The 27,450-nt window shown below is 38.2% G+C and overlaps 1 protein-coding gene across 1 annotated transcript in view; it reads left to right on the top strand.

Annotated features, from left to right (window-relative positions):
• The window catches only part of HTR2C (5-hydroxytryptamine receptor 2C), a 328,917-nt gene that overhangs the window by 283,820 nt on the left and 17,647 nt on the right, over positions 1-27,450 (top strand). Inside the window, exon 5 of the mRNA XM_056125656.1 lies at positions 16,104-16,304. Coding sequence (XP_055981631.1) covers positions 16,104-16,304 — 201 coding nt within the window. The remainder of the gene's footprint in view (positions 1-16,103; positions 16,305-27,450) is intronic.

Here is a 27,450-nt window from a genome sequence, read left to right as displayed (position 1 = left end):
CAATTTTGAGGTATCTGGAAGTCTGAAGGCGCCATCAGGTTTCTGATGCACAGAGGTACAGATTGACCTGATGGCAGCACCATACCCCCAGGAGAATTTAATTTTCAAATTTGCACATCATAATATCAAAAAGTTTCCAGTTTTATCAAAATTTAAGATGAAATTAAAGAAGTTATAATTGGTGCCAGAAAAATAGTGACGCATGTAGGGCACTTTCTTTGCACATAGTGAGCTGGATTCTTTTGTCATCACTCCATATGGTTCCCCAAGCCCCAGCAGGGTGATATCTCAGCACAGAGACAAGTGTAAAGCCTGACCACAGCCAGGTGTAGCCTAAAAATCAAACGAAAAAAGTTGAAATTATGTCAATTCACATGGAAATAAATAAATTTGTGCAAATTGACTGTGAGAAAAACATAAGCAGATTTACTAGATTGAGACTTTAAATCAACTCTTTGTGATATACAAAAGACCAAAGGAAACCATTAAAAAAGAATTCAAATAATCAGGGAATGAATGAAGTCTTAATATATGCAGATCAGTAAAGGTATAGGAATTATAATAAGGAAAAATGCGTTAAAATTATAATAAATGACAAGAAAATTACATTAGATTAATTAGACAGAATTGAGCAGACACATGAAGGAATCTGTAAACTTGAAGATATGTCAACTAAAATTACCCAATCTGCATATTAGAAAGGGAAAAGAAGAAAATGAACAGCACCTGAGAGATATATAAATACAATCAAGTTTACACAAAACTACCTGCAATATAGAGAAAGAAAAGATCAGGTTACATGAATAAATCATTGTCCCCAAAGTTTTAACTTTGAGGAAAGGTACAAAATGTATGCAGTAAAGTTAACTGAGCTCCAGGCATAAATTATTGTTAGAGATTTATAGGGAAACAAACTTAAATCAAATACAAGGTAATTTTAACAAGAACGAAAATGGATTGTTCTTTAGAAATCACAAAAGTATAAAAGGCAGTAGACTGTTAAATCTAAAGTTCTTAACAACAAAAATAATAAAAACTTTTTCAATGAAGAATTATGTATCTGTAAAAACTAACATTAAAAATTAAATGAAATTTTAATGCACAGTGAAGTGAAAACAGCAATGTTTTTATCAAAACTTCTGATATTAATATTTGCTCTGGTAAAAGATATTTATATAGCATAATATAAGTGCTAAGTGGTACTAAAATAATAATGGTATGTAATATATACCTTCATATTAACATTTTCTATACCTTAAAATGTATACAATGTTAGATATAAAATACATTTAAATAAAATTTTTCCTTGCCTCAGCTAGAGGGATATAGCTAAAAAAAAGCAAGAAAACATATTTTGTTATGCGGAAGACTGGATTCAGACCCTGGCACCTCATTTCCCCCAAATATAGGTGAAAGTGACCCTTGAGGAATATGCAAGGAGTTACCTCTGAGTCCTTCTAGGTGTGGACCCAAAACCAAAATATAGATATCACTGGGGAAGGGTTGGAGACACAGAACACAGGTAAGGTTCTTATCTTGCCTGTGGTCAGTCCAGATTCAATCCTTAGCACAATATATGGTCCCCTGAGCTCTGCCAGGAGAGATCCTTGAGCAGCAAGTCATTAGTAAGCCCTGAGCAGAGTGAAGTGTTGCCCCAAACCAAATCAGCATGAGCATCCGCAGAATCATTATCTTTTACATATGTGATTTAACAAAAAGTTTGTTAAAAGGCAAATGTATAGATATATGACAAAAATAAACAAGAATAACCAGCAATTATTTGAAAACATACTCATCATTACTTTTTGTTTGTATTTTTTATTTGTTTTGCATGGGGGCCACACCCTGCAGTGATTTCTGGTAATTTCCAGATCAATGCTGAGGGTCTGTTGTTCCTGGTGGGACATGAGGAGATGACTACACAGCACTCAATATCAAATCCAGTACTCCTTCATGTAGAGCATGTACACAAGACCTTTGAGTTATCTCCCCGTCTACCTATCCAGCCCTGTGGTAATATCATAACTGATTATTGGAAAAATACAAGTCAAAACAAAAGCAATCACCTCACATGAATTAGAATGGCTATTCACTTGGTCACTTGATATCCCATTATTCATCGATTAGTTTGAACGGGCGCCAGTAATGTCTCCATTTGTCCCTGTCACATGCTAATGTAGCCCAATGGTGTCTGCTCGTTCTAGGAACATGAAGAGCCTTAAACCGATTGTTCAGGGTCTTGATGAAGAAGTCTGTCCATCTCATAGGTGGGCGGCCATGCAATCTTTTGATGTCCTGTGAAATCTAGTCAGTGATGGCTCTAGTCTAGCGGTCATCTCCAAACCTCATTACGTGTCCAGCCCATCTGATTTTCGATGCCTTGGCAAATGAAACAGCGTCCCCTATTCTTGACCCTCAATGGAGGTCGGAACTCCGGATTCTTTCTCTCATTTGAGTGAAGCGTGATACTCCAAGCATAGCTCTTTCAATTCCTCTTTGGGAGACCTCAATAGCAGTCTCATCCTGTTTTTGTAGGGCTCAGGTCTCTGAGGCGTATGTTAATGCAGAAAGAACAGTGGAATCGAAGAGATGTGCCCGGAGCCAGAGGCTCTTCATTCTCTTAGCTATTTCTTCAACGTTCTTGAAGACGTTCCAAGCCACTCTTTTTCTTGTGCAACTCAGATGCCAGGTCATTCATCATGTTGACTTCTTGACCTAGGTACACATAACTGTTGCATTCGGAGATTTTTGTCCCATTGAGAGTGAATGGAATGTCAGGAACGAGACTGTTTCTCATAAACATTGTCTTTGTGAGATTCAAGTGTAGTCCGACCTTTCCACACTCATGGTCAAAGTCTCCCAGCATTTGTGCCACTTGTCTGATGTTTGGTGTTATAAGAACAATGTCATCAGCAAAGTGGAGGTGATGTAGTTGCCAACCGTCTAACTTCACTCCAATTCCTTCCCATTCCAGTCATCAGATGACATTATTGAGGGTGGCACTGAAGAGTTTCGGTGAAATAGTCTCATCCTGCCAAACCCCTCTCTTGACGCCGACGATCACCTCCCTGTAAAATGGTGAGATCCTGGTAATGAATTCGCAATACAGCTCACAGAGGATCCTGGTGTACTGAGTTTGAATGCTCTGTTTGGCTAAGGCTTCGATGACCGCTTCCATCTCAACAGAATCAAAGGCCTTCTTTAAATCAATGAAGGTTCGACAAAGCAGTATCTTGAACTCCCAGAGACCTCAGTGAGCTTGGTTATTGTGTAGATATGGTCGATTGTGCTAAATTCTTTACGGAACCCGGCTTGCTTGCATGGTTATCCTTGATCTAGTGTTTTGCCAATCCTAGTCAGGATGACTTGAGAGAACAGCTTGTAGATGACAGACAACAGGCAGATTGGACGATAGTTGCCAATGTCATGGATGTCTCCCTTCTTGGACAGTAGTACAGTACTGCTGGTTTTCCATTGGGAAGGAACCTTGCATTCAGACAGATATTGTGTGATGAGCAGAGCCAGTATATTGATGTGTACTGATGGCAGGTTCTTCAGGTGTTCGGGTCTGACCTTGTCTGGGCCGGGTGATGTTCACTTCTTTACTGACGAAATGGCATGTTGGATTTTGTAAGGGAGAACTTTGGGAACGACATATCCATCATGTGGAATTTGGTATGTGGGCAGGTGGAAGAACGGCTATTATTGCAAACAAAAGAAATAGGGTATGTTGGAGTAAGTGTGATAGTACAATGTGTAAGCCTTACACACAACTGACTGGAAATTGCCAAGAGTGATCCCTGAATGCAGAGCCTGTAGTAGCAGTTAGCACCTCCCTGTGTGGCCTAAAACTAAACAAACAAAAAATAACCAATGAAAAATAGAAGTAGGATATGTGGAATAAAGAAAACTCTTGTATATCATTGGTGGAAATGTACCTTGGTGTAGATGCAATTGCAATTATGAATTTTACTTAATAAATAAAAATAATCCAGTTTGCCACTTCTAGGTACTGCTTGATGAATATGAAAATACCTACCCCAAAAGATATTTGCACCCCATGCGCATTGCCCCCATTAATTGTAATATTCAAGATATGAAACTACCTAAGTGCCCATTGGTGGGAAAGTAAATAAAGATATGCAATGGAAAACGACTAAGCCATAATTGAAGTTTCTCATTGGTCACAACATAAATGAGTGTTATGGATATTATATTTAGTAAAATAATTCAAAAGGAGAAATATAAATATGGTATATTTGTATTGATATGTAGAAGATAATAAAATATTACTTAGTTTCCACAACAGAATGGTGTTTACTAGAGGGGAAGAAAGATGCGAGGTAGGTAACACATGTAAAAGAGGTCAACAGTTTAGTGATGGATGGAAACTAGACTTTCAGTAGAGATCAAAATGTAGTATATGGGGGGTGTGGTGCAGCCAGCAAGTCAATCTGTACCTGTGAGGCGAGTGTATCACCAGCCTGATGGTGCATCAGACTTCCAGATACATCAAAATTTCTGCTGTGCCTTTGGCCAGACCCCAAAAACTTGGGGCAAAGTTTACCAAGAAATTAAAAGGCCAAAAGTAGGTATGTGGGAGACACACCCACAAACCATCTCAGGCTCAGCTATATCATTGGCTTCTCTGGATCCTGATCAAACTGCTTAACAGCCATGATCCCAGGGACTCAGAAACAAATCTTGAAACCCAGCGGCTTTTGGCAGAAATGAGTCTGGTCCCTGCAGTAGGTTACCGGTGCTGGGCCAACCCAGGTGGGAATAGGTTTGGTGCCTTGGCCTGTTCCCCCTGGCGGCCCTGTGGCCGCCATCCTCCAGAGGCCACTGGAAAGTCAGGTTTGGGCCCACAGTGACGAGACACGCAGGGCCTCACGGGATGGGGGTGGAGCCAGTCCTGTTCTCCCTGTCCCAATGAGACCCCAAGTCATCATCTGTGAATGGCCTCTCTGGCTCCTGATCAACTGCTTGACGGCCATGATCCCAGAGACTCAGAAACAAATCTCAAAACCCAGCGGCTTTTGGCAGAAATGCGTCCTGGCCCCGCAGTAGGTTACCATTGCCGGGCCACCCAAGGGAGGGAAAGTGTGCTGTCCCTCTGCCTGATCCCCCTTGGCGGCTTGGTGGCTGCTATCCACCAGAGGCCACTGGACAGTCAGGTTTGGGCCCTCGTTGACAAGACACGAGGGGCCTCACGGGATGGGGGTGGAGCTGGCCCTTTTTTCCCTGTTCCAACGAGACCCCAAGTTTTTGCCCACAAACTGCCTCTCCGGCTCCTGATCAAGCTGTTTAACGGCCATGAACCCAGAGACCCAGGAACAAATCTCAGAACCCAGCAGGTTTTGGCAGAAATCCCACCAGACTTAAGTGTTACACTTCGGAATTTCATCTCATGGGAAGTGGGCCAGTACCGGCTCGTCCTTCACGCCCTACCGAGGTCACGAATTGCTCCCCATGAGTGACTCTCTGGCAGGGCCATGGCTCCAGAGGCAAAAGCACTTAATCCAGAGCCCAGCAGCTTTCGGCAGAAAAGTGAATGGAGCATGCGTTAACCTATGATGCCATGCTTTCCTGGGAGGGAAAGGGTGTTGCTCCCTTCCGCCATTTTCCCCCTGGGGAGCAAGGTGGCCACCGCCTCAGAGCTTATTGGAAAGCCAGGTATGAGCTGGTGGTGATCAGGCAACTGCAGTCTCATGGGAAGAGGGGCGGTATCGGTTCGTCCTTCACACCCTACCGAGGTCACGAGTTGCCTCCCACGAGCGGCTCTCTGGCACAGCCATAACACCAGACACACAGAAACCAATCTTGTAATTATTCTGGCTCTTTGCAGAAATCCCTCCAGACTTACCTAGTAAAATATCAATAATCCAAAATTGTGCGGCTGCAAAGTGACTGCTTGACATCATATGGTTCTCATAACCAGCTATAGAAATAAAATTATTTCACAATGCCTTTTCAGCGGTTCTGATTGCTGGGGAGAGATTCTAAGCAATGGTGGTGCATCTTTTGTTGAGGTGATGGGTGTGGTCAAAGTGGAGAGAGAGTTGGGTGGAGATCATTTGCCTCACGGGCGTTGGGAGGGGTGGGAGGTATGTTGGGGTTCTTGGTGATGAAGGTTGAGTACTGGTAAACGGAGGGGTGTTTGATCATTGTGTGACTGAGACTTAAGCCTGGAGACTTTGTGGCTTTTCCCACAGTGATCCAATAAATAAGTATAAGAAAAAAAAAACCTTCGGAATTTCAAAACCGCGCAGCCACTACTGCAGCCACGCAACATCATATGTTATTCTTAACCATCAATAGAAAACAAATTGTCTACTGTTGCCTTTTCAGAAGATCTGAGTGTTGGGGTAAAATAATAATGGTGGGTCTGGTGTCAAAATACTGAATGTGATCAAAGTAGAGAAAGAGTAATATGGAAATCATCTGCTCCACAGGTAGGGGGGGGTGTGGGATGGGAGTATACTGGGGTTTTTGGTTGTGGAGAATGGGCACTGGTGAAGGTACTGGTGTTTCATTGTATGACCGAGACTTAAACCCGAAAGCTTTGTAACTTCTCTCACGATGATTCAATAAATAAAAATATAAAATAATGGGGAAAAAGTAAGGTTGAATTTCATGCCAATTCAATCAACTAATCAGTGGCTGAATAAATAGCAGTACTCCTAGTATATGTAGATGTCAAACTATCAAACTATGTAAAAACACATCTATACAGTTCAATATATATGCATCTATACAATATACATTTTATTTTAGTACATATATCAATACATTTTATTTTACTAATTTTAGAATAAAAACAAATAATGCAGGAGAGAGAGAGAGGGAGAGAGAGAGTACAGAAGGTAAGGCACTTATCTTTCACGTGGCCAATTGGGATTGGTTAACCAGTACCACACATAGTACTTTGAGTACAGCAAGAAGTGATCCATGAGCATAAAGTCAAGAGTAAACCTTAAGCATAGTTGAATGTGGCCCCTAAACCAAAATTAATAATAGAGGTTAAAGTGAGACTCAGAATTGACCTCAAGTGTAATAGGTATTAGATCCAAGATATATAAGGAAATAACAATAAAGGTGACTACATTGCTAAGCATAAAATTCAGTGTAGTAGTATCGTTTTTACTTATCTTGTGGTTTATTATCTTATATAAGTGGTAAGCATATAAAACAATACTTATAAGTATTATCACACAATATAGTACTTGTGCACTGTTTATTTTTCATATGCTATTGAGTTACTATTGAGTTTCTTATTTCATCATAGCATTTATTTATATATTTGGGAGAACACTATATTTAATGAATGTAATTAGCGAAGTAATAATTAATGAAGTTAGATAATGTAAAGAAATGAAAATGTTATGTTGTTGAAACTAAATTGGTATTAATTAAACCTCTTGCCATAATTCTAAGATGATTATTGGGTGGACGTTAGCACACATGAGGCTATGCTCACTTACTCCTGGCTCTGTTCTCAGGGACCACTCTTGACAGTTCTAATGGAATCATATCTAGCGCAAGAGGTCGAACTAGTAAAAACTGCAGGAAAGGCATTCATCTTAACTCATGTACTATCTCTTTGGCCCCTAGTCATTATTTTATTTTTTAATTCACAAACTAATCTAATGAAATGCTAAAATAATGCACATTTTAAAAATAAGAATAAAAAGTATCCTATAAAAATAATCACAAATGAAAACAGAATCAGAATAATTTATAAGGGAAATGGTGTGTATGACTTAGAAAATAAGCTGCCCATGGTGGAATTAAGCCATTTCTTCATTGCAACTAATTTTATTGTTGTGGGGCCTGACCCAGAAGTGCTTAACTCATGGGAATACTCCTGACAGTGCTCAGATTAGAGGTGCTCATGGTCTATGAGGGCCATACCCAGTGGTGCTCAGGGGATCATGAAATACTTGGGATCAAACTTCATACATGAAAAACATATACTATACCAATTGAGCTACATTCTTGGCACTAATAAGTCCTTTCTATTTTTGCTTATATATATTTTAATTAAATATTAAGGCACCATGATTTACATATCACGATCACGACCATCCTGTTGTTCGTCGATTGCCTCGAGCAGGCCCCAGTAACGTCTCCTTCGTCCTAGCCCTGAGATTTTTTTTTTTTAAAGTGCCATATTCAAGGCTCTTTCAGGGTTAGGAGAATGAGACCCATCATTGTTACTGGTATTTGGCATATTGGGTATACCACGGGGAGTTTGCCAGACTCTCCCGTGTGGGCAGGTTACATTCGGTAGCCTGCCAGTTTGTCCAAAGTAGGAATGAGATGATAAGATGTCGCTGAGTGTGATAATCTCTGGATCCTGGCCATTGTTGGGGTTACACGGCAGTTGGTGGGTGTAACTGTCTAGCTACTGGCAGGTCCAGTCCCAAACTGTGCAGGCTTGGAGATCTCAGCCCCGGGTCCCACACACCTGGGTTACTCTACCAGTTCTTTTTTGCGTGAGGCTCATCCAAGTGTGTGGAGAGTGGTCCCAGCATGGCCTTGGCTGGGGCCCGGAGGTCTTCAGCTGTTGGGCCCTGGTGGAGACAGTCAGGCACAGGGTAGAAGACTCTGCCTTGTTCTCTCCCGGGAGCTGAGTGTGATGATCTCTGGATCCTGGCCGTTGTTGATTTACATAACTATTCATAATTTTGTATCAGGAATACAATATTCCAACACTGACCCAAACACCAGTGTCTATTTCCCTCCACGACTGTCTTTTTTTGTATAAAAACATTTTTTAAAAATTTTTACATCATATAAGTGCATTTCTTTTCTTTTAACACTGTTTAGGCTTCTTCAGTGTATTGCCACTTTTCCTCCTCCCAGAGAAGTTTATAGTGCTCTTACAAGCACCCCTAAACTCCTGAGTTTATCTTTAACGTTCCCTTTGTGTTTTACCTCTCATTGTTACAGTTCTTCAAGTCAGTCTTCATTACTTATATATTTTTAGTTTTTTTAAAATTTTATTGAATCACCGTGAGTTAGTTACAAGCTTTCATGTTTGGGTTACAATCACACAATGATCAAACACCCATCCCTCCACAAGTGCACATTCCCCACCACCAATATCCCTGGTATACCCCCTTTTCCCACCCTCCCCCTGCCTCCATGGCAGACATGATTTCCCATAATCACTCTTTACTTTTGGGCATAATGGTTTGCAATACAGACCCTGAGAGGTTACCATGTTTGATACTTTATCCACTTTCTGCACACATCGCTCATCCCGACTGATTCCTCCAGTCATCTTTTTCTTAGCAATCCCTTCTCTACTCCAGCTGCCTTCTCCCCTTTGCTCATGAGGCAGGCTTCCAACTATGGAGCAATCTATCTGTCCTGTGTATCTACTATCCTTAGGTGTCAGCCTCATGTTATGTTGTTTTATAGTCCACAAATGAGTGCAGTCCTTCTATGTCTGTCCCTCTCTTTCTGACTCATTTCACTTAGCATGATACTCTCCATGTCTATCCATTTATAAGCAAAGTTCATGACTTCATCTCTCCTGACAGCTGCATAGTATTCCATTGTGTAGATACACCAAAGTTTCTTTAACCAGTCATCTGTTCTAGGGCACTTGGGTTGTTTCCAGATTTTGGCTATTGTGAACAGTGCTTCAGTGAACATATAGGTACAGATGTCATTTCTACTGTGCTTTTTTGCATCCTCGGCATATATTCCCAGAAGTGGTATTGCGGGGTCATATGGAATTTCGATTTCTAGTTTTTGAAGAACTGTCCATATTGTTTTCCAGAAAGGCTGGACTAGTGGGCATTCCCACCAACAGTGAAAGAGGGTCCCTTTTTCCCCACATCCACGCCAGCACAGGTTGCTTTTGCTCTTTTGAATGTGTGCCCTATGTGGTGTGAGATGATATCTCTTTGTTGTTTTGATTGGCATCTCCCTGATGGCTAACAACGTGGAGCATTTTTTCATGTGCCTATTGGCCATTTGTATTTCTTTTTTGAGGAAACTTCTGTTCATTTCTTCTCCCCATTTTTGATGGAGTTGGAGGTTTTTTTCTACAATTCTACTAGTTTCTTGTATATCCTGGATATTAATCCCTTATCGGATGGGTATTGGGTATATTGGGTATTGGGTATGGTATATTCTTTCACATTCTGCTTCCACCAATGTCTTAAGGTTCCTTGCCATACTTTTATGTTGTTATATGAATTTTACCATGTGATCCGAAAATAGTGATAATTTGACTTCTTTCTTCCCAACATGAATTCCTTTTATTTCTTCATCTTGATTAATAGATGTTGCCAGGAATTCCAAAACTTCATTGAACAATACTGGAGATAGTGGATATCCTTGCCTTGTGCCTGATCTTTGCGCCTTTTAAATTTGTGAAAAAGCCTCCCTCCAAAGACTGGGGAAGTTCTATTATCTTTTCTACCAGTTGTTCTTTCCATTTTCCTTTTCCCTCTTCTCTGATATTCCTATCACTCAGAGATTATTCCTCTTCCTCTTGACTACTAGGTATCTTATAGTCTCTTCCATTGTTTTACTTTTCTTTTGCAACTTCATTGTGGTTGATAAATTGTATTTTATCTTTAAAATTGTTGATACAATTCTCCGCATTCTGATTTCTGATGCTGAGTCTTGATATTGTATTCCTTAGCTCCTTTAAGACAATTTGTATGGATTCTTTCACATTTTGAATCAATTCTTCTTTGAATTGATTGAGTTTTCTCTCAGTTATTACTTAATTTATTGATTTGATGTCCCTCACATCCAGACTTGAGAGTTTTGAAGAATTTGAGGACTTTTGATCTTCTCTCTGTTTACTGATAAAGTTGAATTCTTTGCTCTGCCCATTGTTCTTAGGGAGTATGTGGGTACTGACAGTGGAGGTTGTATATCCCTGATGCGCTGTCAACTGTCTTGATGTGCTCTTTTACCAATAGGCCACTGCTTGTGTTTCTGTATTCAGACGATGTTCATTAAGCTATAAATGTATTTCCTAGGGACGTGCAAGTGTGTGTCTAGTTCCTCTCTTTTAGTTGCCAAAGATCTGTGAGGGTGTCCAGGCACTGCTAAGATCCTCTGGATTCCTACATTCCATTCATAACATATGAGGTGGCTGAACTATAACATGGATGCATATGCATCTGAACAGTAACAGGTGTTCCTGTGATCTATGTGACTGAACCCGGTGCAGGGCACTCCAGGGACTCTTACGTCCCAGGTAGGAGGCATAGTTGTGTGTTCCTTGGCTGCTTGGGGTGGAGAAAGAAAAGTCAATAAGTTCTTTCTTAACTACAATTAATGTGAATTGGTCAAAATCTCCAGTAGAAAGGCAAATATTGGCTGAATTGTTATAAAATATATGACATATATATATATGACATAATGTCAGGGCCTCCGATGTTATTCATTGATGAAGTATATGTCTTGCATGTATGACACCTGGGCTTTATTTACAGAAACTAGAAAAAAATAACATGGAAATAGAGCGATGGTAAAGTAGATAAAGCTCTTGCCTTGCAAGATTCCAAGACTTGTTAGATCTCTGGCACCACTCATAGTCCCCTGAGTACCGCCAAGAGAGCACCATTAGATACAACAAAAAATTAAAAATATACAATGTTAGAATAGATATCGGAATAGAACTTCCTGAGCATGCTGTTATTAAGACATTCATTTTAGGTCTAAACTTACATGGGTTTAAAAGAAAAAGAAAATATATTTATTATTGGAAAATAACTAAAAAACCTGGGATGGATGATTATACTAGTCTCAGACAAGATGGAGCTTAAAACAAAAATATTTACAATAGCATAAATATCATAGAAACAATATAAATTCATGTACCAAACAGGAAAAATAAACAAATAGGATGAAAAAGTAACAAATGTAAGATGAAAAAGACAAACTTATTGTATTTGGAAAGAATACTTCACTTTCAATAAAGGATGGAACTACTAGACAGAAGATCAATAAGGAAGTAGAGACCAGGAAAGTACTTAGTGGTAGAACAGTTCCCTTGCATGTGTAAAGTCCTCCCTGAGTTAGATCCCCAGGATCATAGACAAAATGATACGTAGAAGACTTGAACAATATTATATAGAAAATAATAGCAGATGTATAGTTAACACTCCATTTAACAATAACAGAAAACACATCTTTCTTAAGAATGCATGGGATATATTCTGGAGACACTATGTCAGGCCTTAAAGCAAGAATAGAGTACTTGGAAGTATGTGTGGCTGAGTAGTAGATTCCAGGCTTTGTATGTTTAAAGCTTTGGTTTCAGTCCTCAGTTGCCCCTCCCCAAATCCCTGTAAACATTTAAAATAATGTTTTTCTTTAAATATCTTCATGGTAAAATGAAGCTAAAAATAAAAATTACAAATCAAAAATATAAAAAATAAATCACACACAAATCCCTAACAGAGAGCAAATGAGTCAAGGAAAAACACTTAAGTAAGATTAAAAATTATTTTGAAAACTGTAAAATAAAGATATATGAAAAACATAGGCTTAAAAGAATCAGTGCCAAAATAAGATTGTGTTTGTTTGTTTTGTGGTCAAAATCTGTGCCTTTGTTTTACTCCAGACTCTCTGCTCAGAGATAATTTATGACAGTGCTTAGGGGACCATAAACAGTGCCAAGTATTCAAATTGAACTCAGAGACATGCAAGCCAAGCATTCTAACCCCTGTATTTCCTCTCTGGTCCCTATAAATTCATAGCTTTAAATGTCTGTATTTGAAAATAAGAATTCAAGATCAATGATATAGCGCACAGTGGGTAGGGCGTTCGCCTTACACGCGGCCAACATGGCCGACCTGAGTTCGATTCCTCCGCCCCTCTCGGAGAGCCTGGCAAGCTACCGAGAGTATTCGATATGCCAGACACAGTAACAACAAAGTCTCCAATGGAGACGTTACTGGGCCCGCTCGAGCAAATCGACGATCAACGGGAGGGCCTTTACCTTTACCTTTTATTCTAAGAAAAAAATGGTAAAAACTAAAGTGTAGGGCCTGGTGCAATAGCACAGTGAGTAGGGCGTTTGCTTTGCACGCGGCCGACCCGGTCCGATTCCCAGCATCCCATAGGGTCCCCCAAGCACCACCAGGAGTGATTCCTGAGTGCAAAGCCAGGAGTAACCCCTGAGCATCGCCGGGTGTGATTCAAAAAGCAAAAAAAAAAAAAAAACTAAAGTGTAGACAGGGCTGGAGCGATAGCACAGTGGGTAGGGCGTCTGCCTTGCACGCAGCCAACATGGCCGACCCAAGTTCGATTCCTCCACCCCTCTCAGAGAGCCCGGCAAGCTATCGAGAGTATTCGATATGCCAGACACAGTAACAACAAAGTCTCCAATGGAGATGTTACTGGGCCCGCTCGAGCAAATCGATGATCAACGGGAGGGCCTTTACTTTACTTACTTTTAAAGTGTAGATAAGTCAAAAAGAGAAAAGAAAAATCAAAGACACTCAAGATGGGTTGGTTCTTTTATATTATTTTTTGTAGTGTTTTGACAACACAAAACAGTGCTTAGGGGTTACTCCAAATTCTTCACTCAGGGACCACTCCTGAGCTCAGTGGACCATTTGGAGAGCTGAGGTTTGAATTGGGGTTTACTGCATGCAAGGCAACTCCCTACCTACTCTACTAACTCTCTGGTCCCAGGAAATGTGACCAGAGAGTTAGTAGTTGGCTCTTAAAAAATGACAGTTTTACAAATAGTATTTTATTGAACCACAGTGAGATACACAGTTACAAAGTTGATCGTGATTGGATTTCAGTCATATAATGTCCCAATATCTGTTTCTTCTCCAGTGTTCATTTCCCACCACAAAAAAGAAAAGAAAAATGATAAATCATTTGCTCTAACAACTAGAGAAATGAGAGAGAGAAGACACAAACTAATAAAATTATAAAGAAAATTTTTGTGGAGAGGAAATTACTACTAATCATACAGAAATTACTTAGGATCATGAAAAGAATACAATGAACAATTCAAACAAGTCAGAAAAAAATGCAACAAATCATATTACTTAGATTAAATGGACAAATTTCTAGAGTAATACAGACAATACTCAGAAAGATATAGAGAACTAATAAATAAAGATGTGGCCTTGTTATAAAAAAAAAAAAGAAACAATTTCAACAAGGCACTTTCAGGGCCCTGTGGTTTCAATGAGGAAATTTCCCAAATGTTATAGAGAATAATTGACACCAATTCTTCTTAATTTCCTACAAATTAGAAGATGATGAAACACTTTGTGACTAATTCTATGAAATAAGCATTATCCAATAGACTACAAAAGAGTTAATTGTATTAGAAATAAAGAACATAAAAAAGTCAAAGTGATGGTGAAACAAAAAACTCAGTCAATGTAACAAATTATATTAACAGAACGAAGGAGAGACGACAAAATCTCCTCAATTAATTCAGAAAAAAAATTTCCCCCAATTCATCAGTTTTTCACAAAAGCCCTTAATGAGGTAGGATTGAAAGAATATGTCTGCAATATGATGGGCAGAATAAAGGGCAATTATGAAAAACCCACAACTAACATACTATTCAATAGTAAAAAAATAAAACATTTCCCTCAGGATAAGGGAAAAAACATGCCTACTTCCATTCGACATTATAGTGGAAATACTATCTAGGTAAGCAAGAGGGAAAATAAAAGAAAAATAAAATACAGAATAAAACGGAGCAAGAAATAGTAAAAGTAACAATTGGTGACTGAATATTAAATGTAATCAAATATTGTGAACTAGCTTATAAAACTAAAAAATTAAAAATACACATATATTTAATAATCAACTATAAAAAAACTCGATGAACCAGCACACATGAAGATAAGGTTATACAATAGATTAATACATAAAAATAAGTTGCAATACTATGCATAAGCAAAATGATGAACTCAAAAACACAAGAAGTGAAAGATGTCAGATACACTGGTCACAACTGCGTGATTACCTTTATTTGAAATATTGACATTAAATAAACTTATAGTGACAGAAAGCAGATAGGCTATTTAGGGGGGGGTTGTAGCAACAAAAATAGGGATTAACTGCTTAATTAGTAGTAATTTCCTTGGTGATGATAAAGTGTTTTGGAAATAGAGAGGTGATGTTTGCATAATATTTTGAATTTAATAAATGCCACTGATTTGTGAAATTTTAAGTGCTAATGTAAAATTTACCTCAATATATGTAATAAATACTGAAAATGGCATGTTATTATCATCATCACCATCACTATGGGTGGAATTATTACAAAATTTCACTTTAAAATAAAAACAGGTTAAGAAGGACAAACAGGGCAAGTGCTCACTTATCTGTGCTGTATATAATAACTGGATGAGGAAATATAAGGGGAGATTACCTTGACCCCGGAGTATAGGGAAGAGGATAGAGAAGGAAATAAATCAAGGCGGGGAGGAAGAGGATAACAAAGAGAAATTATGGGGGAACAGGAGTCAGAGGCCTTGATTTATACTAGTGATATGGGTGAGTGGTGTAGCTATATATTCAAAGCACAGGCTCAACAACACTGAAAATATGAGATCAGATTGTCCTGGTAAAACAGCTTGGGGGAGGGCACGAGGGGTGGGAAGGGTGGGAAAGAGCTGGTGGGAGAGCGTGGGAACACTGGTGGAGGGGAGTTAACACTGGAACCCTGGTGATGGCATTGGTGTTGGAATATTATGTGCCTAAAATTCAACTATCAGTAACTTTGTAAGTCACATTTTTTTCATTACTTTTTTTAGACTCTGAAAGTGATTTAACAGAAGTATAATGTATTGTGCTAAGGTATATTTTCTCAGTAAGCCCCACCCTCTTTTTTTAATCTTTTAATTTTTATTAGTGAAACACCATGAGGTATAGTTGTAGACTTACAGATTTTTGTGCTTGGGTTTCAGTTATACAATGATCGAGTACCCAACCCTCCACCAGTGCCCATTCTCCACCACCCCCCATCCCAGTATCCCTCCCACCCCCCATCCCCTTATGCTATGAGAGGAAAATTATAAATTTAAGACTATAATTCATGTTATTTATAAATGTTTTGTCTTTTCTCTCTTCTCTTTCAGATTATGTCTGGCCATTACCTAGGTATTTGTGCCCCGTCTGGATATCTTTAGATGTTTTATTTTCTACAGCGTCCATCATGCACCTCTGCGCTATTTCGCTGGATCGGTATGTAGCAATACGTAATCCTATTGAGCATAGCCGTTTCAATTCGCGGACTAAGGCCATCATGAAGATTGCTATCGTTTGGGCAATATCTCTAGGTAATAAACTCTCTGGGCCATAAGAATTGCAGCGGCTATGCTCAATATCTTCGGATTATGTACTGTGAACAACCTACAGACGTCAACTGGTAACATCTGAGCCTAATTGTAATTTGGTTATTCATTATTCTTAACCTATATATTCAATATTTAGGTTAACAATAATCTGTGGAATAAAACATGAATAAAAAAGTGAAAGATATTTCTATTTCCCTAGGCATTACTATTCTAATGAATTCTCCAACACAGACACTAAATATTTGAGATATTTAAAACAATTTGAAGGTGACAAATACACTTGGTAAAAAGCTAAATTTAAGAAACAAAACATTTAAATATTATATAAGATTAACCCACAATATTAATCTTAACATGTTATCCTGATTATAAATTCTCCTGTGGAAAAATAATGGTACCATATGAATCTTCATAAAGCTAACAGTCTAAATTTATGCTGCTAGTCAACCTGAGATACAGTATTTCCCTTTTGCTTTCAAATATCTTCTTGGATTTTGGTTATTGGAAAAGGAAAAAAATGTCATTTTAATTTCTTATGGTAGGGTAATAACAAATTCCTAAATAAAATAGAAACTGATAACTGGTCTTCCATAGGTAGTTTATCATAGGAATGAGTTAATGGGGCTAGAAAGAGGGGAGACAATGGAATAAGAAAGGAGGAAGTCATAGGACTATGGTAGAGGATGTGGTGCTGTTGAAAGTTTTAGGCATGAAACCCTACTGCTAACAGTATTGTAAAACAAGATGCCTATATTTTTAGTCATGAAAAAAGAACTATAAAAATGTTAAGCTTAAATAAACATTTCTTATTAATTGTTTCATAAAAGTCAGTTGGTTTCTTTAGAGATTTGGGAACAGTTGAAGGGTGAGAAAATATTTATTATTTACAATTGAACTAATGATAAATGCCATAAGAAAATTTAAGTCATTAACTGAATCAATTGAAATATAAGAGATTTTACAGTCACTATTTTTCCTCTTTAACCTTGAACTTAAATTTAAAATCCTATTAAATAGCTCCTCTTGAATGCCATGCTTTTGCAAAAAGCGGATAAGATTCTAAGATCAAAGACTTTATGTTATCTGCACTGATATAATCTTAAGACTTTGATTTTGGGTGTAATGCTAAATTACATTAATTCTAAATTACATTAATTTACATTTTAGATTTTTCTATTCCTGATACACACATATTCTAATGCAAAGTATTTGAATTTGAAAACAAAACACAGTGAAACTTCTATAAAGATAGGTGGATTAGTAATGCAACTTAACCAACATATTAAGACTTCCCATATTTCTCCCCACCCATTACCAAGATCTTATCTAAAAAGATTTTTGTTGGGTTGCAAAGGAAATATATTGATGATAGAATTTTAAGGGTGCAATTTCTAATTATGACCAAATGCATAATTTGTGGAGAGTCTTTTGTAGAGTTGGAAGTAAGCACTGAGAAACTATTACAAAAACGAGGAATCCATATAAAGACAGAATTCAAGGGGGAAACTTGTTTTGGATGTCACTTTTTCCTATGATGCATTTACAAACATTAACACTGGCAGATTGAAAATTTCATTCACAGTCCCACTAAAGGAAACAGCAGAAATAGACAAAAAAGACAAAGATCAACTGATAGTACTTATTGTTGAATACCAAACACATATACACCAGAAACAAAATTGGAGCAGGACAGCTACCCTTGTCATAAAATTCAGGCCTATTTCAAGTCACCTCCATAACTAAGAAAAATTTTGAACCTGGAGCTGGGTTAAGATAATTCCAGGTTCTAAATATCCCTAATTTTTAATGTAAATAAAATAATCCTAATAAAATCATTTCTTTCAATAATTTTCAATACTAGTGACTAGAAGACAATGATTGACTCACATAATTAGAAAAAGCAGCATGAGTCAGATATAGCATAAGATAAAGCTGATAAGTCTGTTAATCATGAAAGATAAATTACCAGACATAGACTTCAAATTGCTGGGGTGTGAATCCTTGATAGAGAACACAGTCCTTATATATATGATGCCCTTGTTTGATCCCTAGCACCTAAAATTTAATCTTTTTTTAGTGTTAGATTTTTTAAAATATATTTATCGAATCACCGTGAGAAAGACCATTACAAAGCTGTTCATGATTGGGTTCATTGTATGACTGAAGTCAATGAATGTTACAGCATCCATCCCTCCACCCGTGTAATTTCCCAGCACCAATGACCCAAGTTTCCATCACACCTCCCAAGTCCCTCCCAACTCCCCCACCCCAGCCAGTCTTTATGGCAGGCAACTATTCTCTCTCTCTCTTTTTCTCTCTCTCCATCTCTCTCCCCCTCCCTCTCTCTCTCTCTCTCTCATTCCAGGCATTATAGTTTGCAATACAGATGCTGAAATGTAATTATATATGTATACATGTTCTTTTACCTAATTTCAACATTCAGTTTTTGTCTAGAGTGATCGTTTCCAACTATTGTTATCATGTTGGACCCTCCTCTGTCTTATAACTTCTCTGCCAACCACACCCCACACACCTGTCCCGTGGTTATTTCCAACTGTTGACTAGTCCTCCTGGCCCCTATTTTCCCTGGCCTTGGCTATTAGCCTCATATTATTTTTATATCCCACAAATGAATGAAGTCATTCTGTGTCCCGCTCCTTCTGACTCATTTCGAGCAGCATGATACTCTCCCAGTCTGTCCACTTATAGGCAAATTTCATGACCTCATTTTTTCCTAACAGCCATGAGTATTCCATTGTAACATAGTCAATGTAACATAGTTTATTTATCCTCTGGTCTGTTCTCTGGCACTCAGATTGTTTCCAGATGCTGGCTATTGTGAATAGTGCTGCTGTGAACAAAGAAGTACAGATGGTGTCTCTGCTGTGTGTTTTTGGACCCACAGATTATATTCTCATAAAGAGAATTGCTAGTTTGGTATTGCTAGTTCACAAGGGAGCTCAATTTCTAGTTTTTTTTGAAGAATGTCCATATTGTTGTCCAAAAAGGCTGGACAAGTCAACATTTCCACCAAAAATGAAAGAAAATCCCTTTGTCCCTGAATCTGGGCCAGCACTGGTTGTTTTTGCTCATTTGGATTTCTGCCGATCTTTGTCATGTGAGATGATATATCATTGTTGTTTTCATTTATGACTCCCCAATGATTAGTGATGTAGAGGATTTTTTCATGTGCATTTTGGCCATGTGAATGTCATCTTTGAGGATGCTTCTGTTCATTTCTTCTCCCCATTTTTGATGGGATTTGATATCTTTTTCTTGTGAAGTTCTATCTGTGTCTTGTATATTTTTTAAATTTTTATTTTATTGAATCACCATGAGATAGGGCATTACAAAATTGTTCATGATTGAGTTTCAGTCATAAAGTGTTGCAACACCCATCCTCCACCAGTGTAATTTTCCAGCACTAATGCCCCCAGTTTGCCTTCCACCCCTCAACACCATCCCCACCCCTGCCTGCCTCTCTGACAGGTACCTCTCTTTTCTTTCTTTCTTTTTTCTTTCTTTCTTTCTTTCTTTCTTTCTTTCTTTCTTTCTTTCTTTCTTTCTTTCTTTCTCTCTCTCTCTCTTCCCACATTCTCTCTCATTCTAGACATTATGGTTTGCAATACACATGCTGAAAGTTTATCATGTATATCCCTTTAGCTACTTTCAACACTCAGTTCTTGTCAAGAGTGACTATTTCTAACTAATGTTTTCATAATGGACCCTCATCTGTCTTAACTACTCTCCAGCCTCCACACCTCTGTGGAAATTTTCAACTATGTATCAGTTCTCCTAGGTAGTTTTCCCTGGCCTTGATTATTGGTTTCATATATGTTTTAAATATCAAAAATGAATGTAGTCTATATCTGTCCCTCTCCTTCTGACTCATTTCACTCAGCGTGACACTCTCCAGGTCCATCCGTTTATAGGCAAATTTCATGATCTCATTTTCCCAAACAGTTGCATATATTTCACTGTGTAGATGTACCATATTTTCTTTTTTGCACTTATCTGTCCCCAGGTACTCTATTTCCAGATTCTGACTGTTGTGAGTAGTACTACAATGAACATAGAAGCATAGATAGTGTTTCTGCTGTGTGTTTTTGGACTCCCAGGGTTTATTCTCAGGAGTGTTATTGCTGGGTCAAATGGAAGCTCGATTACTAGTGTTTTGAGGAATGTTCATATTGTTTTCCAAAATGGCTGGACCAGTTGGCATTCTCACCAGCAATGAATGAGGATCCCTTTCTCCCCACATCCACGCCAGCACTGGTTGTTCTTTTTCATTTGCTAGTCTCTGTGATATGAGATATCTCATTATTGTTTTGATTTGCGTCTCCCTGATGATTACTGATGAAGAGCTTTTCTTTATGTGTCTTTCGGCCACCCAAACTCCTTTGAGAAGTTTCTGTTCATTTCTTCTCCCCATTTTTTGCTGGGGTTGGATGTATTTTTCTTTGTAATGTTCGACCCACGCCTGTATATCTTTGATATTAACTCCTTATCAGATGGGTATTGGGTGAATTGTTTTTACCATTCCATGGGCTGTCTTTGCATCTTGGTCACTGTTTCTTTTGAGGTGCAGAAGCTTCTCAGTTTAATGTAGTCCCAATTGTCAATTGTTGCTTCCACTGTCTTGGTCCATGATGATTCTTATTTAAAGATGCCTTTAGTCCATCTAGCACTGTAGCACTTTAGCACTGTCCTCCCATTGTTCATCGATTTGCTCGAGCGGGCCCAGTAACATCTCCATTGTGAGACTTGTTACTGTGTTTGGCATATAGAATACGTCACAGGTAGCTTGCCAGGCTTTGCCGTGTGAGCAAGATACTCTCAGTAGCTTGCCAGGTTCTCCAAGAGGGGCAGAAGAATCAAACTTGGGTCAGGATTGCCGGCCACTGGCCAAGTGCAAGGCAAATGCCCTACCGCTGTGCTATCGCTCCATCTATTTATAGTCAAATTTCGTGACCTCATTTTCAATGTCATGGAGGATTTTTCCTACCTTTTCTTCCATGCAACTTATGGACTCAAGCCTCATGTTGAGGTCTTTAATTCACTTTGATCTGACTTTTGTGTATAGAATTATATAGAAGTCAGAGTTCATTTTTGGGTAAATGCAACTGTCCGGTTTTTAAAGCATATTGTTAAAGATGCTTTCCTTGCTCCACTTCATATTTCTTCTCCTCTTATCAAAAATTAAGTGATTATATATTAGAGGGTCTGTGCCCGAATATTCAATTCTATTCCAAAAACAAGGTCTATCATTATTCCCATACTATGTTGTTTTAATTAGTAGTGCTTTGTAGTAAAGTTTGAAATTGGAGAAGGTGATGACTCCCATCTTCTTTTTCCCAAGGATTGATTTAGCTGTTCTTGGGGGGTTATTGTTCCATATGAATTTCAGAAGTGTTTGATCAATTTCTTTGAAAAAATGTCATATCCTTATATAGATTACACTGAATATGTATAATGCTTTAGTGTTGCCATTTTGACAATGTTAATTCTCCAAGTCCATAAGCAGGGTTGTGTATCTATTTCCTCTTTTCCTCTTCTATTTCTTGAAGTAGTGTTTATTAATTTTCTTTGTACAGGTCCTTTATTTCCTTAGTTAATCTGATTCTGAGGTACTTGATATTCTGTGACATAATTGTGAATGGTATTAGTTTTTGATATCTCTTTCTTCTCTTCCTTTATTTGCATAAAGGAGAGCCATAGACTTTTGGGTATTGATGTTGTAACCTGCCACTATACTATACAAATGTATTGTTTCTAGGAGCTTTTTGGTAGAGACTTAAGTGTTCTCCAAGTATAGTATCATAATATCTGCAAATAATGAGACCTTATCTTCTCCCTTTCCTATCTGGATGCCTTTAATGTTTTTTGTTCCCTAGCTACTATGGCAAGCATTTCCACTACTATATTTAATATAAGTGGTGAGAGTGGGCAACCTTGCCTTGTCCCTGATTTTAGACAAATACTTAGGTTTTTCCCCATTGGGAATAATGCTTGGTGTGGACTTTAGGTAGATGGCTTTGACTATATTGAGGAAAGTTCCTCAACTTCCATTTTGTTGAGAGTTTTCATTAAAAATCTGGTGCTGCTTGTAGTATTGTGTCTTTATCTATGGGATTCATCATTCTGATTAGGATATATCTTGGAGTCTTCTTATTAGGGTATTTTTAGCTGGTACCCTTTGAGTTCCTTGATTCTGGATGTCTATGTCCTCCAACTCTGGAAACTTTTCAGCAATGTTGTTTTAACTGTTACCACCTCACTGGGGTTTCCTCCCTGTACTTATGGGACTCCCATGATTCTTATGTTGTTCCTCTTGAATTCATCCCATATGTCTCTTACCTGTCCTTGAGCTATTTTGAAAAATTTTTCCATCTTCTGTTGTTGTCTGGATGCTTTCTGCTGCTCATGTTCAAGCTCACTGATTCTGTCTTCCCCTGTTGTCATTCTACTGTTGAGGGCACCCATTGAGTTATTCATTTCATCTACTTAATTCTTTATTTATTATACTTCTGTTTGTAGTTTTATTATTTCTGCTATCATTTCCTCTTGTATTTTATTGGAAGTCTGTTCCACTGTTTCTTTCATATCCTCCTATATTTTGTTGCACTGACTGCTGCCTTATCCCACCTCTGCTAAGAAGCCACACCTTAAAATTTAATCTTAAAGAGCTATTTTTAATATGAAAAGGGAAACTGCAAGCTGAACAAGTTATTACTCAAGAGACTGATGATTTTAAACAGACACTTAAGATTTCAGGAGATGGGAAATTATCACATGTTGGAATACATGCTTTGCATGCAAGAGCTCCAAATTTACTACCTAGCACAACATAATCCTTAATCAATGAGCCATTTAATAGCCCCAGAACATAGCAAGTGTGGCCCCAAAACAGAACAAAACAAAACAGAAAATTGGAAAACAACTATAAATTCTAAGGCTTAAGCACAAAATGGGAAGCTAAGAACTCATCACAGATTAGTAATGATTAAGTAGAGAATTGCTGATAGCTGTTAGAAGAAAAAGATGAATTAAAGAATGAAAAGTGGAAAGATAAATATAAGTAACAGTATATAAGATAAAATACCTCTATTCAGTAAAATTTAAAAGAGTTTAATCAGGAGATTAAAAAAATAAACCAACAACGGTAGAAAAACAATATTTGAAGAAATAACAGCTTTTGGAATTTGGGGGCTAAGCCTCCAAAATGCACTTTTGGGACCCCAAGAGCCACTGTCACTGATGATTAACCCTGCCGTGCTTCAGTGGTTCAATGCTCTTGCCTGGAGGTGCAGTGCTACTCAGAATCAGTGAGCTGATGGCTACCAGTGCCACCCCAGTGGTGTTTGGGAGACTTCGGGGCTACACTTAGCAAAGCACAGTAGATCATGTGATGTAAAAGTATACTCCAGTATTTGGAACTATCTCCTTTGCCCAGCTTCTGGAATTTGTGAAAGTTACTCAAACTCACATAGAAATTGTTACAAATCTGAAGCCAATTGAATAAAAATAATCAGTGTTTCCACTCATTGTAATAACATTGCAGGAATAAAAGAAAACACATGCCAGCCTGAAAGGAACAATAACTAAGGAGATTAACTTTAATAGAACAATGATAATTTGGTGGGGGGGAATGGTGAGGGCAAGACAGTGAGAAATCCCAATGAGTGAAAAGGACTATGCAACAAGAAATTCACTTATTTCTTCATATCAAGAGGGAACTTTAATTGGGGGAAAAGTCCTGCAAGCACTTGCCTTCTGTTCGCACAATGGGGGTGTGGGCACAAATTTTGAGTCTCCTGGTTCCAGGTCTGAGTATAAGCAGTGATGTGGGCTCTGGTCTTGGAGTTTTCCTTAAAAGTATAGAGTCTGAAAGACTCTTACCTTTCTAGGGGTGGGGAAACAAAACCTGAAAACCTTAGTTTAACAGCTGCTCTGAAACCTTTATCTTTGCAATAAAAGTTACCACCCCACACAGAAAGGGGTATTTTTATACCTATCAATGACCATGCTAAAATAGCTTTATGTTGCACGAAGTCTTGAGAAGAAGTCAGAAAGAAGAAATGAGCTCTCATACACATGATTTTGTCAAAAAATTCCAGATCTGTTTCTGTTCTTATCCTGGAAACTATTAATAGAAAATGCAGGCCCAAATTTGGAATCAGCTTCCCACTCAAAAGGCTGGGACTGGGGTTAGGACTTCTATTTCCCTACAGCAGTATTGTAACTACAAGGGTCAATGAAACACTGGGGGTTCTTAATTTCTCTATAAAGAATTAGGGATGTTGGAAAGTGTGAGGCATTTGTTCTTTGCCTGTTATTTTCCCTGTGTTGACACTAACAAAAGATAGACAAACGAATGCCTCCTCAACTGCAACAATGAAAGCCTGATGTTGAAATTATAGGGTCAGGGTATTAATAAAAAGTGAATGCTCAATTAGAATCATTTATCTGGAAAAATTATGCCTCAGTTATCAAAGTGACATAAAGACATCCCCAGCAAGCAAAAATCTGATAACATGACAAGAGCAAGTGTCCTATTTAAGAAATTGGGGTTGGAGAGAAAGCATAGTAGTTAAGATGCTTGCCTTGCCCACGTATACTACAAATCTATTTAGAGGTTGAATCATCTATTATTAATTAGGACCTTATTGAGAATTTTAATTATTATTTATTCTTCTCAGCAATGCAAGAAGAGAGACTCCCCATTGTAGACTCTTCTGCTTTCTCCACTCACAGCCAGTCAACACAATGTGTCCTTATCTCTACTTACTATTTCTCACATACAAACTTCTCCCTTTAATCACTTGCTTTCTTAGTTTAAGCCTTTATTGTCAATAAAACACACATGCCCATCACCTTCTATTCTGTCTTTATAAAAGAGATGTTTCTCCTCAATTAGAGGCATATATTCAATTAAGTAAGCTCATTAGACTTATGGCATTATGAACCAGATTCTTCTCCAATATGCATATCCAATTACTGTACAGAGAATTCCTCACAAATATTTATCTACATTTTTGTGCTTACCTCGTTTTAGTCCTTCCTTTATTTTTAAAAATTTAAATTTATTTCATTTTCTTTGCTCATATTGTTATAATGGTCAGGTATCACACATATCAGAGCACCACCCCCTAAAGCCTACAAAAATAAAATTTTTGTTGTTATAATCTTTCAGGACTATTTTACTGTTGACAATACTTTTGCAACTCCCATATTGAGTTATGCTTCCTGATTTGGGTTTGCAGTCCACAGTTTAAGAACTGAGGAACTAGAACACAAAACCCCATATCTCTGAATTCAATTATAAGATAATTTTAATTTTATTTTTGTGATGTTATATAGCTTTAAATTTTTATATTTCTTGTAATTTTAGTCTTCATTTCACATAAAATAGCAAACTTATTTTTTATTTATTTTTTATTGAATATCCATGAGATACAGTTACAAAGTTTTCATGTTTGAGTTTCAGTCATACAATGATCGAACACCCATCCCTCCACCAGTGTACATTCCCCACCACCAATGTCTCCAGTATATCCCACTCCATTCCAGCCCTCCGCCTGCCTCTGGAAGACAATTTCCCCCACACTCTCTCTCTATGTTGGGGCATTATGGTTAGTAATAGACTTCTTAAATCATCTTAAAACCTTGAAATTGTATGTTCTGCTCAATGGTGGACAATCTCAGACTTATTTGGTATGATTACACAAAATACAATACACTCTGGTCTTTTTGCTAGAAATTCATTAGATTTATTTGGAATTTGATTTTTTTATATTTTAATTGAATAACCACGAGATATACAGTTACAAAGTTGTTCATGATTGAGTTTCAGTTATACAATCTCCAGTCTTCTTGTTCCCTCTTGTGGCAGAACTTTGAAGTTGTTTATCTTCTCTTTTCCTTACTGCTCACCAAGATGGCTACTTTCATATTCCAGGAGGTGGCACTATAGATCAATTTTGTGGTTTCTTCCTAATCTAGTCCATTGTCTTGCTTTCTGAGAGCATGCTCTACCAGAGCTCTCTCTTGTGGCTGCAAACAATGACCCTGCTGGAGTGAGAAGAGACTGGGGAGACGGGAGTGCCTGTGGACCCTGTCTTTCCATCGTTCATCAATTTCCTCAAGCGGGCCCAGTAACGTCTTCATTGTGAGACTTGTTACTATGTTTGGCATATCGAATACGTCACAGGTAGCTTGCCAGGCTTTGCCGTGAGGGCGAGATACCCTCGATAGCTTGCTGGGTTCTCCTAGAGGGGCGGAGGAATCGAACGCAGGTCAGCCGGGCTGGCTGTGTGCAAGGCAAATGCCCTACCACTGTGCTATCGCTCCAGCCCTTTCAAGATCTACCCAGGTTCAATCCCAGGCACCACCAGGAGTGATCCCTGAGCACTGCCAGGTATGGCCCAATCCCTGTTATCACATCAGAAAACTAAATAATATGCTCAAAACAGTTTTACTGCCATGACATCGACCCAGAAGTCTTGGAGACTATGAAAATACAGAGCGGCAGTAAACAAGACTCTGATTTAAGCCTCCGATTTAAGGCAGTAAACAAGACTCTGATTTGCCTGTGGACCCTATAGAGAGATTTCTAGGTGTGGGATTCCCATAGATTATAGTTGGATTTTACTGAGTGCAATCCCATTAAAACATTTTGAGATTCTCATCTGCTCGTTCCTATATGCTGCCTCATTACTCTGGGAGTTACTAAAGAGAAATTAATTTCTCCAATTGATTTCCACATAACTGTGGTAGCTGGGTGAATTTCACTCACTGCTTTCTTCTCCAAAGCACACTATATCTATATCTCTCTATGATATAGATTAGAAGCATTTCTTCGAGAACTGGGACTGGGAAGTGGTAACATGTTGGAAAAGTTTTTTTCTTACTACTTCCATTATGAACAAACCAATTTAATTTTTGTTGTTGTTTATAACTTTGCTCTAACAGCTTACTGGAAAATCCTCTTTGGAAGTCTGAAAGTCTTACAAATTCGCTCTTGCACTTGGGTAATTTGTCAAAGCCAGAATTCTTCAGGCTTTTTTCTTACTGGAGTAGGGGTCTGGGCAATTTCACTGACTCTGCTAGTTCTGATGCCAATAAAGAG

Source organism: Sorex fumeus, unplaced genomic scaffold (genome assembly GCF_029834395.1).
Source record: "Sorex fumeus unplaced genomic scaffold, SorFum_2.1 ptg000058l, whole genome shotgun sequence".
In the NCBI taxonomy this organism is placed as follows: domain Eukaryota; kingdom Metazoa; phylum Chordata; class Mammalia; order Eulipotyphla; family Soricidae; genus Sorex; species Sorex fumeus.
The sequence above is the reverse complement of the archived record's forward strand: the minus strand, read 5'-3'. Positions and strand labels throughout refer to the sequence as shown.